At 34.6% G+C, this 18651-nt stretch overlaps 2 protein-coding genes across 4 annotated transcripts in view; one reads left to right on the top strand and one right to left on the bottom strand.

The window, feature by feature from the left end:
* The window catches only part of EYS (eyes shut homolog), a 430665-nt gene extending 422360 nt beyond the window's left edge, over window positions 1–8305 (top strand). The window contains exons 12-13 of the mRNA XM_074190004.1: window positions 835–996; window positions 7122–8305. Coding sequence (XP_074046105.1) covers window positions 835–996; window positions 7122–8305 — 1346 coding nt within the window. The remainder of the gene's footprint in view (window positions 1–834; window positions 997–7121) is intronic.
* Window positions 8306–13857: 5552 nt separating this feature from the next.
* Window positions 13858–18651, bottom strand: part of PHF3 (PHD finger protein 3) — a 112613-nt gene continuing 107819 nt past the window's right edge. For all 3 annotated transcript variants that reach the window (XM_074237291.1, XM_074237292.1, XM_074237290.1), the window contains one exon: window positions 13858–18553. In XM_074237291.1, coding sequence (XP_074093392.1) covers window positions 16425–18553 — 2129 coding nt within the window. In that variant the 3' untranslated portion in view covers window positions 13858–16424. The remainder of the gene's footprint in view (window positions 18554–18651) is intronic.

The following is an 18651-nucleotide window of genomic DNA, read 5'->3' as shown; positions in this document are numbered from 1 at the left end:
GTTAAGTGGCTTGCCCAAGGCCACACAGCTAGGTAATTAGTAAGTCTGAGACCGGATTTGAACCCAGGTACTCCTGACTCCAAGGCTAGTGCTTTATCCACTATGCCACCTAGGCACCCCAAAATTCCTGTCTTCTTTCTCTTTTGTTGTGGTTTTAAAATGTGCCACTTAGAAGGCTATAAAAGCAAACCCCTTTAAACAAATTCTGTTCCTAAGAATGGTTAGTGCAAAGAAAGTTTCCATGGGATGACAGGTCTGAGAGTGGATTATGAACTTTCCATATTTCCTTTAACTCAGTGTTCCATTAAAATGTACAAAGCCTTCAATTATAATACAATATTTTGATTTATAGTTTCAGTCTCACTCTTGAGTAATAAATTGTTTCCCTAATTTTGAATTGGAGTAATGATTATTTTAAAGGGTCTCTACAAAAGCTATGATGAAAACAAAGAAGGCTTTTTTTGAAGAAAGTACTTTGTAAAGAGAAGCTGTGGCTTATTAGACCTAGAAAAGGAGCCAGTCAAGCAACAACCAGAAGACAAGAGTTGCCCTAATATCCAAAGGGCATAGCTATTAGAAATATTAGAAAGACTTTATTAGTTACCCTAGAACCTCCCTTATAACGTAGGCTCACAGATTATCAGGGACCCTGTGCCAAAAACAACTGAATCAATAAAGGAAACATTATTATCTAAGAAGGAGATTCCCTATCTGGACATTCTGTCATATAATAAAGCTTTTTAAAATGTCAGAATCAGGTAGGTAGTTCATGAGTAATACCAAATTCTACGACAGCAAATGACTCAGAGAATTTTATTATTTTTCTTTTGGTAGCCTTATCTATAAGTGATCCATCTTTCAGAAGTAATGAATCATCATGGATGTCATTCACTCCCTTTCATATTCGACAAAAGACATATATTCAGTTACAGTTTCGGCCTCTTTCTTCAGATGGCATCCTGTTTTACACAGCACAGTACCTCAACAGTCGGTCAGGTAAGAATGTCAAAGGCTTTCCACACAAGCATGAGGCCTTTATTTACCTTCAGTGAAATTCTGTGAAATGTTAACGTCTTTTCTTTTTAAGTTAACACAACAATTTTTTAATATACAGTATGGCTAAAGATAATAATAATGAAAGCATTTATAGAGAGCTTTAAGGTTTGCATAGCACTTTACACGTTACCTCATTTCATCCTATAATCAATCAATATCTGCTATTAAAATTTCTGAATGCAAGGTTTGTTAGATCTAAAGCTAAGGAAGACAGATGACCTTGAAAAATAAATGATCCTATTGAAAGGTTATAATTATCTCCTAAAAATGGCCATTTTCTTCTCTACTAAGAGGGGGAAAAGTTCCTTCCCTTGCTGCCTTCTAGTCTGAAAAATGCAAGGGATAGGGTGGGGAGGTGATGGAGGAAAGGAAGGAGATAGGGAGGTGGGGAGCAAGTCAAAGGGGAGAAGAAAGAGAAGAGATATGTAATCTAAGGTCACACAAGGACTAAGAATTTGAATTTAAGTTCTTGTACTCCAAAATCTATTGACCTTTCCACTTTGCCCATTGTCTCTCATACATACTATTGTAGTGAATTGGCATTTTTTAAAGATTTTGAATTATGATAAGACAGTGCTGTATATGAGTATGTAAATTTTACAGAGAAGCAACACAGAAGAGAGACTGGTCTTGGATTAAGGAAGACCCAAGTTTTTATCTTGCTTATGGCCCACACAGAAGCTGAGGGACATCAGGCAACTCAATTAACCTCTCAGTGCCCCAAGATAACTCTTTAAATTATAAATCAGATTAGTCTAGACATTTCTTAAGAGCAAGGAGTGTCGCTTTGTTTTTTTACCTTTCTTAGTATCCTCCAGCACTAAGAATAGTACTTGACACATACTAGGGCTTAATTTATGATGATTAATAAATGACTGCTATTATCTGATCTGAATTAGTGGGAATTTCTTCACATAAAGTTCCCTATATCAATAAATCCTATATCTTAGTCCTAGGTCTGTCTGTCTCTCCCCCTCCCCCCTCTAGCTCCCTCCCTCCATGTCTCTCCCTCCTTCATACACTCACACACACATACACACATACACACACATTGACTACATTATATTTATCTTAGAGTATAATAGAATGTAAATATTTCAATGACAAATTTTGAAATTTAGTGGTTTAGTGTGAGTCAAATTCATCTTTATTTGCTTTTGTACAATTCTCCTTCTCCAGAGCTTTTACAAATATTACATTTGTATTTATTATCAGTGTATTAATATATAGCTACAATTCACAGTATTTTTAAAATGTTCTATTTTGGAACTCATTTGTGATCATCTAATCCTCAAAAAAAAAAAAAGATTTTGATACCAGAAAAAAAGATTTCACCAGATGCTTATTGAAGATCTGTTTGTTTTAGAACTCTCAGTAAGATTGATGTCCCAAATTCAAAACCAGTTGCATGGATCAAGAAATATCTGTAATACAGAATCCTTATAGAAAATGCTTAATATGAGAAAGGAAACTATTAAAAGTATAAGTTGATTCTAATAACAGTTTGGTTGTCTTGCTAGATGAAATTACCCTATAGTCAAGCAATAGTAATTAAATCACAGATTTTTAGTTGGAAATACCTTTGAAGTCATCTGGTCCATTCCTTCACTTTTCAGATAACTTGACCAAGGCCATTGGCCTTAAATGGCAGAACCCTATTATCTAACTTCAAATCCACCATCCTTTCCAATGCCAGAATTCCAATACTGCCTCTGGATTGAACACACATTTATCCAGAAAAGAACCATTCACTTGAGACTAATTTAATTAAAGACTAACTTAAACCTTATAAAAGATGCTAAATAATTTTAAATTTTTATTTGTACATGAAAAGACATTTGTAGAAATCTCAACTCAATAGTATAAATGTTGAAATCTTTCTTGCAGCAAAGGCAGAAAAAAAACAAGCCAAACTCTGACAAATTAGTATAATTCTAGCTTTGCTCTTAGTATTCACGTTGGATATAAATACTGCATGCATACATACTCAAATATTTTCTTGAATATGCTATGTATGCATAGGCAAGTAATTAAATTTAAAGCCAGTTTCTGATTTGTCACAAGGTTCAATCTAGGATTTATAATGATTTGAAACTTTTATACCATGATCTATGATGCATTTTAAGTTTCAAAGGATCTAAAAGGGAATAATGGAAGCTATAAAATATTTGCTTAATAGAAGGCAAGATTAAACTGAGAAGTACAGTTATTTCGGTGAACTAATGGATAGTGGTATTTTGCTGTTTGATTTAGTATACAATGAATATGAGTCCTGTTCTTTTTATATCAGATTTGTTAATAATTAGTTATGTAATTGTTATATAATTAAGTAATTACTCAGGAACTCACACATTTTCAAGCATGTTCATCTGTCTTAGAACAATAATGTTGTATGACTTCATGTCCTATATTTTACTAAGGTAAATAATTAAAAAAAAAAAAACAACTAAATATATATATAAAAGGATATTACTCATACAGATTTTCCCAACAGGCAACAGACTCTCTTGGTTGTATGTAATACAAATAAACAAATAAAAATTAGAAGTTAATTAGCAAGATATACATATATTGCTATACCAATTTAAATTTCATTTCATATTTTAAACTGTTTTGAATAAGGTCTTATTTTGGTATTTCTTGGATAAGTCATTCTGATCATACCAGACACCTAAAAATTAGGGTAAAAATGGGAAGCAGGAAACTTTTGAGTAGGTAGTATAATTTCTTTCCTGAAAAGTGACTAGAAAGAGCTGGCTAAACTCTACTTCTTGTTTACTAACAATGGAAATAGCATATACACTAAACATAGGTAATTGAGTAACAAATGATCGTTTTAAGCAATACTTTTTAAAGCCCAAATTAAATCTAGCCTGAATTCTCCTGAATTCTTCTTGAAATGTCTTTCTTTCTTAGCTAAAATAGGTTAAAAAAACAACAGTACCAACAACACACTAATCATTCCAGGCAGATTCTCAATTAAAATTAAGTGTTTTAAATAAGATAGTTTTATCAAAAGTCACAATGATTTGGATGGGATAAGAAATTTTAATTGAATAAATTTCTAAGGAGAGGTTGCTAAATAAAGGAGGTAAAGGGAAATTGTGGAAATGGTATTAGGCTGCAAGGAGTATACTAATTCCCCTCCAAGATCATAGGCAAGTGTGAAAGTATAATTAGGGCCAAAAAGGATACACAGGGATGCAATATCATAAATAGGGAGCCAGATCTCAGTGAGAGATAATAGATTTAGTAGTGTGTGAGTGAGGTCCAGAATAAAGAAAAAATTGTCAAATGTGGATTAGGAAGTCCAAAGGGCTCAGAGGAATAAGTAGGCAAATTTATATTAGGGTAGAGTTGATTAGGGAGATCCAAGTGTGACATTGAGGATGAGGATGAGAGAACAAGAGGTAGCCCAATTCCTCCCTCTTGTTAGATGAGGATGAATCACTAACATAGCTAGTGATTAATACAGTGATAGGGAAAGAGAAGTTATAGATGTGGAAAGAAGTAGTAATGTATCAAGGCATTTCTGATAATACTGGGTGGAACCTAAAGCTGGGTTCACCTTCTGGACTGCTGTTGCAGCCAATTCTCTCTGGGATGGCTGAGATGGCAAATATTTTTTCCCCTTGATTTCATTCCTGGCTTTGCTGGTACAGTAGAATACCTCTATTGGCTCTTTCCTGTGTCCCATACTTCCTAGAGTATGTGAATTTTGGTCTTTGATCTCAACATCCGAGTGGAACTGGTTGTAGTATACATTATACCTTTGCTTCCTGATTCTATTATTATTTTTCAAGGCAATGGGGTTAAGCGGCTTGCCCAAGGCCATACAGCTAGGTAATTATTAAGTGTCTGAGGCCATATTTGAACCCAGGTACTCCTGACTCCAAGGCTGGTGCTCTATCCACTGCGCCACCTAGCGGCCCCTTTCCCAATTCTTTAAGATAAATTTTACTATGATCCAATTCTCCCTTAAAATGTGTTTTACTAACAGGACAATCTATTAAAAGAGTCTAAGTATCAAAGACATAGGAAGAAAAGTGAATGTTCTGTGTATATTGTGCTCTCCAAAAATGTCATTGAGTGATGCCAGTGTTTATGGATTTAGGGTGATAGATCAAAGACTAGTTTTGAGATCAGCCAGTTTTAACCATTCTTATCTAACAAATGAGTAAATGGCGTCCAGGGGAAGATCTGCAAGTATCTTGCCCAAGATCACACAAGAAGGAAGATAATATCTTCAGATTTTCAGAGCTAATATTTCTTGTGATTTCTTCCTGACATAATTAAATTTAAAATGATCCAACTGCATCATGGATTCACATTATAATGCTTTACAAAAAAATGTGTCCCTTTTTTTTGATCTCTGAAATGACTTAATAGAAATGAAGCTGATGAAATGAAAACAATATCCTTTCCTATTTCCAGGCACCCAAAGGAAAAAAAGGAATTTTCAATCTAACTATAGCTAGCTTAATTCAAGGTTCTTCACTGCCAACACATAGATAAATTGGCGGGGCGGGGTGTAGCCCACAGACATTTTTGTCTTTCACTTATAAGTAGCTGCTTACTTCATTCTACCTGCTCTTTCTAATCTCTTTCTTGGATTATAGATTTAGAACTAGATGGGCCATGAGAGGTCATCTAAACCAACTCTTCCATCTTAAAGATGGGAAACTAAGGCTCAGAATGAAGTAATTCAGCAAAGATCAAACCAGCATCAGAGCTAGAACTATTCTCCTTGGTCCTGACTACAAAACCAGAACTGTTTCCACTGTATCACTTTATTCGTTCCCTTCACTAAATGAATGAAATATCATCTAAGTAATTAATAATAATACATATGGAAGACAGTCCCCTACTCTTAAAGTCAAAATTCTGATTAGAACAATATGTCAAGTAGACACCAACACCCAAGGATTCTCAGTATATACTGGCAGGATAAATAGCAACTGGGGGGGGGGGGTAAGAGAAGGTGGGGCTGGAGAGCAAAGTAGTGGAGTAGAGTAAGGTCTGTTGGCTAAAGGATGTAGTGCTTCATGGAAGGTTCAATGGTCCCTCATGTTACTAGAAAGAATGCAGTTGGTAATTCCCTACTCATTGGATCAATATTATCAGTCATGTCAGTGCAATAAGGAGGTGGGGGCCTGACCCAGTGATATTGAAAAGAACTAAAATAAGAGTATTGGAGTACAGTATAGCTTCCCTCCTTTCCGGAAGCAGACAGTAGAAAACAGCTGTAGAAAGGTGTATGAGAGGTTGTTTGGAAGGGCTTCTCATAATTACCACTTTAATTGGGACAGAAGTTAGGATTGGGGGACCTGATGAGTGAGCTGTCAGAGGATGATATTCACCGTGGGTCAGCTGGATAATGAGTTTTGAACAACTATCATTTTTATTTCTCCATCTAAATTCTTGCTTAGTCAAGGAAAATATTGTCGCTTATTGCCTAGGAATAAAGGTTCTGTATAAGTATTTTTAATGGGAAGAATTTTTAATTACACACCATTGCAGGCTCAACAGTTGATTCAAAAAAAGAAAAAAATTGCTCCCTGCTCCATCATGTAATGAGATCCAATGAGTTCTCATATCTATAAACATCAGAAACCTAGTCCAAACCTCCCTCTCATTTTAAAGAAAAAAGAAACTACAAATCAAGACAGTTTAAGGGAAGCAGCATAGTGGTGCTTGAAAAAAATCTTTTTAAAGGCCCTAGATTTGGAATCAAAGGACCCAAATCCTGAGTCTTTTACTTATTACTTTTTTGACCTTGAGTCACAAAACTTAGTTCCTTAACCATTATGGGATTTCAATTTAATCCTAGGTAAATTATGAGTCTCTGAAGCCTCAATCTATGACCTTAAGATCCTAGCTAACTTGCTCAAGATCACACACATTGTAGCAGATGAGTTGGCTGATCCATTTTTTTCTTTACTGTTCTTGCCTCTTCTACTTTCCCTTCTAAATTAAAGCACAGAGCAGAGGAAAATAGAGCAAATTATTTTTACCCATTGTAAATCCATTAAAATATTATAATAAAAATTCTTTTTCTTTTGCAGGTGATTTTTTATGTCTATCATTAGTTAATGGTTCTGTTCAGCTTCGCTACAACCTTGGAGACCAAACAATCATTTTACAGTCCTTACAAAAAGTCCACACTGGTAGTTCTTGGCATGTGATTAAGGCAGGCAGAGTTGGTAATGAAGGTTACCTGGAACTGGATGGGATCAACATCACTAAAAAAGCCACTGATGGCATGAGAGCCCTGGACACAAATACAGACTTTTATATTGGAGGAGTATCATCCTTAAATTTGGTCAACCCTATGGCCATAGAGAATGAACCTGTTGGATTTGATGGTTGTGTTCGAGAAATTCTTATAAATACTAAGGAATTAAAATTAACTGAAACAGGTGCTAAAAGTGGTTCTAATGTAGGGGACTGTGATGGAACTCCCTGTGGGTATAAGGTATGTATGAATAGAGGAAAATGTACAGCACAAGGCTCAAACTTCTCTTGCAAATGTTTACCACACTGGATAGGAGAGAGATGTGAAGAGTCAACATACTGTAGGAATAATTTGTGTCTCCATCAGTCTCATTGTATACCTATTCAGCCTGCTTCTTATATTTGTATGTGTGCATTAGGTTGGGCAGGCAGACACTGTGAGTATGAAACCTCATTTCTTACAGCAAAATTTGTTGGTAACTCTTACATTAAGTACATTGATTCAAATTATAAAAAAAGAAACCTTCAGTACACCACTGTATCTTTAAATTTCAGCACAAATGCAACAGAAGGCTTAATTTTATGGATGGGAAAAGCAGACCATGAAGAAAATGACTTCTTAGCCATTGGTTTCAACAACCAAACTCTAAAAGTGGTAGTTAATCTGGGAGAAGGAATCTCCGTGCCTTTATTAAATAGGAGTGCTCGTTTATGTTGTAAACAGTGGCATCATGTAAGGGTAGTGCAAAACCAGACTTTTATCAAAGTCTACCTTGATGGTGATGTCATTATTTTTGAAGATATTGATTCAAGAAAAAATTACATTGCTTTAAATTATGGTGGTGTCAGCTACTTAGGTGGTTTTGAGTTTGGTCGGGGAGTAAAGATGGTTACTCAAGGACTTTTTAACCAAGATTTTATTGGCAAAATTAAAGACGTAGTATTTTTTCAAGATCCAGAAAAAATCAAACTAATTAAATCAGAAGGATACAACATTTTTAATGGAGATGAGTAAGGCTAATTGCTGAGGTAATTTGGATAGGCAAAATAAACCTAAAATTAGCATGTTATGTTGACTTTAAATTAAATTATAATAGCTCTGTTCTTCACTGAAATATTTTCTTTATTCAGCAATACTTTATTGGAAAAACATTGAATACTATTTAAAATTGGTATTAATTCAAATTTTAACATAGTTTTAAATGTTTTACTTAGGGTTGTCTTAGTATTTATAGTATTATAAGTGCATTTAATGTTAATCAAGCCTGTTAAATGTCTCATTTCTTATACTTCTATAAGTCATTACCTTTTAACATTAGTTCTTCAAAAATCATAATAGTTGCTCAAAATGAATGTTTTAAAAGTCAGATCTTGATTTTCAAAGGTAGAATGCCAATTTTGCTAAAATATCCAACTGCTGTACCATGAAATTGTGCTTCATTTTAGAAAATCTAACTTCTCTAACTCATACAGTACTTAGCTGAGGCACTTAATAAATATATGTTGAATTGAGCTAAAATGAATTCTGAGTTTTTAATCAGTGTTACATATTAACATCATTTCTCAACCATCTTGCTTAGTATTTTCAGAGTCAGCATGTTAATCATTTGCCATCAAGAAAGTTATCAACATAAACTGAAGCCCCCAATGTCTGAAAAAGGTGAAAACATTTTGATGATTAGCACTGTTTTAATTATAGGCCCGCCAGGTAAAGTTATATGCATATTTTTCTTATCTGTACTATTATATTTATGTGCAAGTATTTACTTACTGGAAGAATTGTTTTCCAATTCATTTGGTATAACTTTTTTTTTCCAGACTTCTTTTTCTTTTCTTACCTATTGCTCATAAAAGTATTTACTAGATCTGGGCCAGACTTCATTTATTAGATATCACTCAATTAGTAACTGTAGTATAATATTTAGTTCAGTTTTAACTTGTACCAAAATGGGAGTTTTGGCAACTCAGACTTAATTTAATTTGCTATCAAGAGCAGGAGACAGTTTCATGTGTTGACCTAAAAACTAGATATTATCTTCTATAACAATTTAGAAAACATTGCCTATTTTCCAAGTTTTAGTCATTTTTTTCTGCTTTTCCCAATAAAAAGGGTAATTCCTCTTTGCCCCATTCAGAAAGTAGTAGAATTGAACCTTAGATAAAATGCATGCACAATTTTCAGGAGACATTGCTCCATGGTGACTGCTGCAAAATAGTCAACGCTAAGAATCGCATCTGGAGAACCATAATGGGCAAGACATTTACATATTAACTTTTTTTTCATATTAACTTTTTAAAAATATAGCAGGACTAACTTTTAAACCAGTAATGACTAAAATCTATAAAGGCAATCAGAGGCTAGACTAGGGATCAGAGGCTAGACTAGGGATAGGCAATATACACAAGCAATTTACTACTCAATAAACAAATATGAAGATAAGTAGATACAGGGGAAGGGATATGAAGCCCATTTGTTAGTTAACCTAGAATTTAACCTGGGAAGGTATCTTAGAAACCAAATCTGTAGAAACATTTTGTTCTCCCTAGTGGGTCTGGATTTTGTTCGTTTTAACTGGAAATGCATGTATAACATGCATATCTGGGCAATCATAGATGGTTTGAAATCTTGAATCACTGAAGACAGCTCTATTTGAATATTTATATAGCATGTCCGTTACAGGGAGTCTGCTAGTATATTGTGGATAAAGCATTGGATTTGATATCAGAAGAGAGGAATATGAATTCCCCACTCTGACATTAGCAACGTTACTATGGGTAAGTTATGGCAGTTCTCCAGTTCTGATTATCTGTAAAAATGGTAGGTTCCACAATCTATATAAACCAAGTTTCATAATATATAAAGCAATTTGTAAATTTTAAAATAAATATTTGTAAGCTATTATTGCAGTAAAAGATCAGATTCCCAGTTGCCAGTGATATACAATATTAAAAATCTTGCTCAGGGCACACAAATGCCTGTTCAAACTCTGTAAATTCCATTTGGAGTTCTCTGATAAACTTACATGAAAATTACTTAACCCACTTTAATACAATTATCACTATACTATTCCAAATTCAACTTTAATGGTTGCTTCCTTGGCCTATAATCTCCAAATCTGTTTAGAAAGGTCTAATTTTGTAAAGATTCATGCAGCTTTATTATTTTGAAAGATCTCCCAGAAATGAAACTGTAACATTCAGGGATGTTATTTTGAATATTTTAAAATACCTTTTTTGAGGACTGCATTTTTGACCCATACAGCTTCTGAAATGTGGGATACAAAGTATTACAGCTGCCTCTTTTATGAATCTATGCCAAGGTAAGAATAGCCTGTATCCATGAGCATATTTTTGTCTAGTTTTAGCTATATGAAAAAATGAATTAAGGCTACCTTTATCTTTAGTCATTAGGAGTACAAAATGAAATGTAGGCAACTAGGAATAATAGATTGTGAAATTCAACTTCTCTTAATTGATGGGGAACTATGACTATGAACAGTAGGAAAAGTGTTACCCTTTTGTCAAAGGAACAAAGTTCAAATTCTGCTTCTTAGGTTTATTGCCTGTATACTCTTGATAAAGTGCCTTAAGTCCACTTGATTCAGTATACTTACCTGTATAATGAGGGTAATAGTCTGAGGTACCTTCCAGCTCTAGAATCTCTAGGTATGAGGCTGCCAAATTCGCTAATTTTATGTGTTTATTACAGGGAAAAGTATATTGGTAAATGACTTACAATTACAGGAATTATTAACTGGAAATTTATGGTTTTTCTGAAGGGGTTCATGAACTTCAGAAAAAATTACTAAAGTAACATTTTCTTGAATTGTGAACCAAAAAATATTATTCTGAGAGGTCTTTTGTACACAAAACAGGTCAAGAACATTCACTATAATAAAGGCTGAACTAAAGGGAATAAAGATACTAAGACTATGACATCCTAAATTAGAAATATAAATTTGACTATACATATTTTTAATCCTGTTTCTTATTTTCCTCTGGTCATTCCTGTAGTGATGATGATCAATCACCAGATTTCACAAACCTTTCAGAAATGATGTACCAAGTTGCTTATCACTGTTATCTTCTTGAGGAAGACTTAAAATGGTAGAGTGAAAAGAAAATATCTACTCCCTTTGCATCCCACTGCACTACTTTGAAAACTCTTTTTGAAGTTCTTTTAAATTATAATTATCTTAAAGGGAATCACTATATCTTCAAGCAAATTTCTTTAATCAAACACCAAGAGGATTTAAAACTAGAAGGGTTCTTAATAGACCTCCTAATCCAACCTTCCTCATATTAAAAATGAAAAAACAAAAACCCAGAATGCCCAAGACCACAGTAGTTAAGAGGTCAAGGAAGGCATTCAAACCCAGGTCTCTCACTCCAATTCTCTTTCCACAGACATTAATGTGGGTAATTTTTGTTTTGTTGGGAAGATGGACAGAGAATATTGGGTCAAATTTTCAATGATATTTTAGACCTTTGGACAATCAAAGGTCCCAAATATGGAACAAATTGCCAAGAGAAAGGGCAGTAAAAATGACATTTTTAAACTTCAATGGCCCAGAAATCACATTAATGCCTTGGTCTGCAAAATCTCTGATCCCTATTCTGATGAGACCGATAATGTCACAGTCAGAATGACCAGAGTTCAAATTTGACCTCTATCATCCGTTACTTCATCTTTTTGTCACTCATTTCACAGGCCTTTAAAACCAGAGGGTCAGTTGGTCTCCAAGTTCCCTTTCAGCTCCAAATCTAGAGTTTTATATTCATTTGTCTCTTGAGGTACCTGGGGTGCAGCAGAGAGTATACCAACTTTGTAGAGTCTTAGGTTCAAATTTCACCACTGATAATTGCTATTTACCAAACCTTGAACAAATCAATTCACTTGAACAATTCTTTCCTTATCTAAATTGTTTTAGAGCTAAAGTTCCTAAGTCTTTATCTTGTATACAGAATTTTGTTTTGCCCTGTCAGTGCTAGATACAGAATAGACCCTTAATAAATGTTTCATGTCTATGAAGCCATCCTGAACTCTCAACAGCATGAAACAATGGCTAAAAGAGAGCCTGGGGAAAACTCATGACTGAAGGAAAATGGTGACTATCCCTATGGGAAAAAATTCAGTATGCTTTACTCAGCTATTATTTTAATAGTGCATTGTTGTCATCTCCCAAGTCTGTTTCTTCGGTCTTATGTAACATTCATCAAGTGCCAGTAAGAAAAAGTTGCACACATGTTATTATTAAGTAAAAAATGATCTGGACAAACAGGAAGAAAACAGACTCTTGCAGAAGACAGACTTGAATTGAAAAGAGTGAGGTCATATTCCCAGTTGTATCATTGTAAAGAACTTCAATTTTTCTGAGCTTCCTTCCTCAAATAAAAATCTGGGGAATAAGAATGCATTTCATTACCAACTTCACAGGACTGGGAGAAAAGTGGATGAGAGCACAGGACCTAGAGTCATAAAGACCGAGTTCAAATTCAGCTCAGACATTGGTGATATGATTCTGGAAAGTCATAAAATTAAGCACCTCCCTTACAGAATTATTGTGAGGATAAAATGAGGTATTTGTAAAGTGCTTTTCAAATCTTAATTTGTAAAGTGCTTTTCAAATACATATCTAGAAAAAACCCTAAAATCATCTAATACAATCCTTTCATTTTGTAGTTAAGAATAAAACACAAAAAAAAAACCCCAAACATACTTCCTTTTTCCTAGTAGAGGACAACAGCTGCATAATACAATATGTGCTGTGACTTGTCCAAGAAAGATTACAATCGTTATCTATTAAGTAGTAGTAGTGAAGTTGAGATTCAAGTTATTCTTCTATCTCCAAATCTAGTGCTTTTAAATGTGAGTTATTCCATTATTTTACTTATACTTGAACATAAAAATATAGTAAGAAAATTATAAAAACTGGGGGCCTTAATATTCATTTTTTAAAAAAAACTCATGATATTCCTTTAAAGGGCAAATTCTCCTAGTGAATTTATATTTTCCAGCAACACTCTATTGCCCAAGAGATTATCTCTTTAAGTACTCATGCTCAGGGCAAAACATCAAGTGAAACGATTCAATTATGGTAGTTTTGTTTAAATACAAAACATCATTATTTTTTCTTTTTTTACTAGTAACTGGTACTTTGTACTGCCTTTTTTTTGGATAGGATATAGTCATTTTAATCTACAAATAGAAATATTATTAAATCTAAAAAATAAAATAAAATGCAAACAATTTATCCATTAATATTCTCACAACTTGCTAAACAGAGTGATACTAGAACTTCACTTATTTGTATAGCTTTGGCTGTGGGGAACGCAATCACAAAGGGCATTGGGGAGGGAGTAGTCTCAGAGAATCTCTGGCATAGGGGGTTGGTGTTAAAAGCAATTGAGGCGGGGCAGCTAGGTGGCGTAGTGGATAGAGCACTGGCCTTGGAGTCAGGAGTACCTGAGTTCAAATCCGACCTCAGACACTTAATAATTACCTAGCCTTGTGGCCTTGGGCAAGCCACTTAACCCCATTGCCTTGCAAAAAACTAAAAAAAAAAAGCAATTGAGGCAAAGAAGAAAGTAAAGTCCAAAATTGGAAGACATTGGTAGAACTAGAATGGATCCACTGATGGGCTCCAAAGCACACAATAGCTCTCAATAGAGATTTCTTTCCAACTTTTTCCTTTAGTTTTATAAGACAAGTGATTTAAAATTAAGGGCAAACTGCTTATAAATGCCTCCTACTCTATAGATGTAAAATGTTGAAAAGAAAATGAGTGGAGCTTATAAGAAAAAAAAACCCAAGTTCCTTCATTTAAAAGTTAGTATAAGGGGTTATCAAAAATTACCTTTCCTTGTCAACCATTTTTTTTTCCAAAATTGTTCCTGGATATGATCTTTTCCAATGCATTAAAAATCTGGGGAAGGGGGAAGTGAAAAGTTTTGAGGCCTGTCAAGTTTTCACTCTTCACAATTCAAAAGCCCGTTTCCCATAAGATGCTCTCTTTTATTTTCCAGGTACCCATATACCCTAAAGAGTGTAATGTCTTTTTTTTTCTCAATCCCAACTCAAGAAATGGCTAGGAACCTGGCTTTCCTCCATCCCCTAGAATGCTTTTCTCTACCTGGACTTTGTAAAGGTCAAGAAATAAGAAATCTTGCCTGCAAACATTGTGTCCATTGACTGCTTGGCCAGAAAGAGCCAGGTTCATAAATGAAATTATTCCTGAATTTTAATCTTCATTTGAAATGGCAAACTTGCTGAAGAGGTTTTTTTTTTAATAGTACTAATGAGGCCTAAGTGGCACAGGGGATAGAGCACCCAGTCTTGGAGTCAGGAGGATTTGAGTTCAAATCCAGTCTCAAACACTTGACATGACCCTGGGCAAATCACTTAATCCCAATGGCCTCACCAAAAGAAAATAATAATAATAATAATAATAATAATAATAATAATAATAATAATAATAATAATAATACTTGCTCTTAATTGTGAATGACTGTTTTTCAATGATAAAGAGGATTAATTAAGCCTACTACTTAAACTTCTATTTTTAAAATTAATATTTTTCAAAGAAAAAAGGTAAATTTAAGTTAAATCAGGATTAAACAAGTGAATGCGAACTGGTTTATTTCGGGTAATTTTCTGATGATTAAAGAAATAATAAACAGTGTTGTAGAGGTTCTTGTGGAATAGGCAATCACCTGCCAAAAAGAAATGATGAAATTCAAAAACCCTGTGCTTTTACCCTGCAATCTTACCAGTGCTATGAAAAAGTACAACTGACAGATTAGCTTTTTCATCTTCATTTACCTTATTTCAACTGTAAAAATTGAGGATGCACCATTTATCTATACTCTGTGTGAGGTTACTTTTAATTTGTATTACTCTCATGAAAATAAAGTAAAATTTAGTTCTCTTGGCTTCAAATTCAAATTACCTATGTATGACGAATTAACTTATAGCAATCCCACAGTATTTTAGAGGGAGTCAGTTTACCTCATTAAGCCATTAAAATTCAGATTTACACTAAAGATGAATTGGGGGCAATTAGTCACTGTGAAAGGAGTCACAATGATTCCTTTAAAACTGATGAGATTTAAAATTATTTAATTTACACAAATCTGATTTATACACAACTTTTCAGAAATACAAGTATTGTGTAGAGTGAAGTATATCTGTACACTCTGGTAATATACAACATTCATTCAGGGAAATGCTGCTTTTTAAAATGTCAGCTGGATATGAGAGGGAAAAAAACTACTGGTTTTCTTTCTCCTTATGGATCAATATATGATATATATTCAGCTCTAGATATCTATTACAAGTATGTTTAAGTGTAATTAAAACTTAGAAAAGCATCCTTTTACTGTTTTGAAATCAAACACACAAGGTAGGTGAGAAAATTTTATCAGATTAAGAATCAAAATATCCCTTAAAATATTTACATTTTACAGTAAAAAGGATAGCAAAACACAAGATCATGTACAAGCTTAAGTATTCAAGTTTCTGAAGAGCCAAAAAGGGAAAATAATAGTCTACTACAAAGCTGTAGTTTATGGCATTAAAAATGTCTTATTAAACAAGTGCAGTTTAAAGCAATAAATGTACTGCTTGGATTTCCAAAGGCTTGTCAAAAAATGCTCAGCTAAGTTATTAGTATCTGATTAATAAAATTCAGTTTGGACTTTTAAACACCTCTACAATCTTCCTTTAAAAACAGTGCAATTTTAAAACAAACTTACAGTGAACTTTGCCCTAAAGAAGTAATCATCTTGAAGGACATTTATATGAGGCAGTATATTCCATATATAACCAAATTTACCAATTACGGAAGAAAACTAAAATTTCTAAGCCTTTATTGCATATTAATAAAAGAAATCTTTGAATATACAGCAATGTAAAACTTCTGAAAAATATTAAACTCCTACACCTAGGAATAGTTGGTATGATGGAAAGGATGACAAGCATTGGTACAAAGAGCTTTGTACCAAAACACAGACATTTCTGCAAAACACCAACACTGAATTTTAAAAAGATGGCACAATCCTAGCAGGCATTCTTACAAAATTTTAAGTTGAACCATACAAGTTATTTAAATGTGATTTTGAAATAGCCTGCATTTTTACCTTTTGCTTTTAGCTCTGTCATTGTGGTCCCTATCTTTGTGGTGTCTGTCCCTGTCCTTTTCACCATGTCTACTTTTCTCCCGTTCTTTGTCCTTTTCATGGTCTTCATTTTTAGGTTTATCTAGTTTCTTCTCTACACTCCTATTATCTCTATTTGATTTTCCATCAGATCCTCGATCACTGTGTGATAACCGTGACCTCTCCTGTTCTTTGTGCCCCTCTTCCCTGCTTTTTCTGTCTCTCTCTTTTTCTTGGATTCTGTCTCTACGCCTGTGTCTTTCAGATTCCTGTTCCCATTCTTTTTCATGTCTCTCTCTCTTTAGATGGTGTGAGTCACTATAAAATCTCTGCTGGTCACCTTTTCCCCTGCTAAATGATCTATCCAACTGTTGTTGTTGGTCTTGTCTGCCCCAGGGATCACTATGACGCCTCTCTGGTCTCCGACTATCTTTAACAGGATAAAAGTTTTGTGGACCTGAAAATCTTGATGCTTGTGCATGAGGGCCCATGAAATGTTGAGGTTGACCGGGTAAATGAACAACAGGTGGCCAAGGCATCATAGGATTCTGAGCAAAACCAAAGCCTGGAGGAGGAAGCAATGGAGGTGGCAAATGTGGTGGATATCCAAACATGCTCTGTGGGGGAAAAGCTGGGGGCCCTGGAAATGGAAAGCCAGGGGGACTAGATTTAGGATGCTGAAAATTGTGTTGCTGTAGCCTAATAGGTGAAAAGTTTCCACCTGATCCTGGGCTCATGCTTTTGGAGGTGAAGTTGGTGGTTTTAGAATTAAATTCAGATTGAGATGTGTTTCCTGCTTCAAAATGAGATGAAGTCGTTGCTGCTGGTCCCCTTCGAAAAGTGTGTACAGTTTCAATATTTTGCATTGAAGACTCATCCTGTAAGTGTTTTGTCTCCTCTGCCTGAGAAGTGTGTGCATTTTCTGCTGAAGCTGCTATCTGCTGATCCTCACACTTTGAATCGTTGCTCTGCTGAAAATGTGAGTCTTTTTCTACAGAAGTCTGTTTCTCCTCTAGATCTGTGGGTTGTGTTAAAATCATTCCAGTGTGTTCTTTATCATATGACTGACTAGGTATGGGTTTTTTTTCTTCATTTCGGCCATTATCCCCCTCTTTGCTGTCCAAAGCTATCTGCTGATTTCGTCCAGCTGCCTGTCTGGGATCCCTCTTAAGGTTAATGAATTGTGGTGACCTTGATGTATTAGCAGTCATATTTTCAGGATTTGTGCCAGCGTTATCCCCATTTCCTTTTCCTCCATTAGATGCAGTGGGAGAACTAGTATTTAAAGCCTTATTTTCCTGTGAAGCATTTTCTTGATCTTGTTTTTTAGATACTCGCTCTTTACCTTCTTCAGTTTCTTCATTCTGTGATTGAATAGACAAATTTGTTAAAAATGCTTCAGTAGAAACATCTGGTGGTTTTCCTTTGAGGGTGAGACCTGGCAGAGTTCCTGGTAATTGCAAAGAGGTTCCCAATGCTGGTGTATCTTCTACCACTACTGAATTTTCTGCAGATTTGGGTGGGTCATTCACTTTTATCTTCATATCATCTGATTCACTAATAGCTGTGTCCAAAACATCTATTTTTTCTTCGGAGTTCATTTGTTCACTTATTAAAGGTATTTCTTCAATAGCACTTGGTTCCACTGCTGCCTTGGTCTGTTCTTGTACCTGACCAGTGGTACCTAAAAGGCTTTGAAGAATGTCATCCACCGGCAGTGGTTTATTTGCTAAGTCAAGAGTGGAAGGTTGATTTTCCCAGCCTATCAACACACCTGGAAGAAATCTTAGTGGTTTGGGGGGCTCTTGTTTGAGCAGCTCTACTATAGGCTCCATTACAGCTGGAATTTCTTCCTGAGAAGCCTGCTGAGGCTTGTTTCTCTGTTTATGTAACACAGTTGTAAAAGAATTAAAAAAATCATTTTCTTCCTCTGGCTCTTCTTCATTAGAAATCTCCATTTTAATTTTTTTATCAGGGGGCAAGGTCATTGGGATACTTTCAGGAGTGTCATCTACATGACTAGTGCTACTACTAGCAGTAAACTGTCTCTTCATTTTCTGGCGGATAATCAAGCCCAACAGCAGATTAGGTCTATGTAGTTCAAGCCCTGTAAAAAATGAAAATACTATTTAGTATAGACATTTTATAAATATTTCATTTCAGATAAAAAAATTAACAGATTTACTTTTTGTTTTTGTATTCAAT

Source organism: Macrotis lagotis, chromosome 5, assembly GCF_037893015.1.
Source record: "Macrotis lagotis isolate mMagLag1 chromosome 5, bilby.v1.9.chrom.fasta, whole genome shotgun sequence".
Lineage (NCBI taxonomy): Eukaryota > Metazoa > Chordata > Mammalia > Peramelemorphia > Peramelidae > Macrotis > Macrotis lagotis.
The sequence above is the reverse complement of the archived record's forward strand: the minus strand, read 5'-3'. Positions and strand labels throughout refer to the sequence as shown.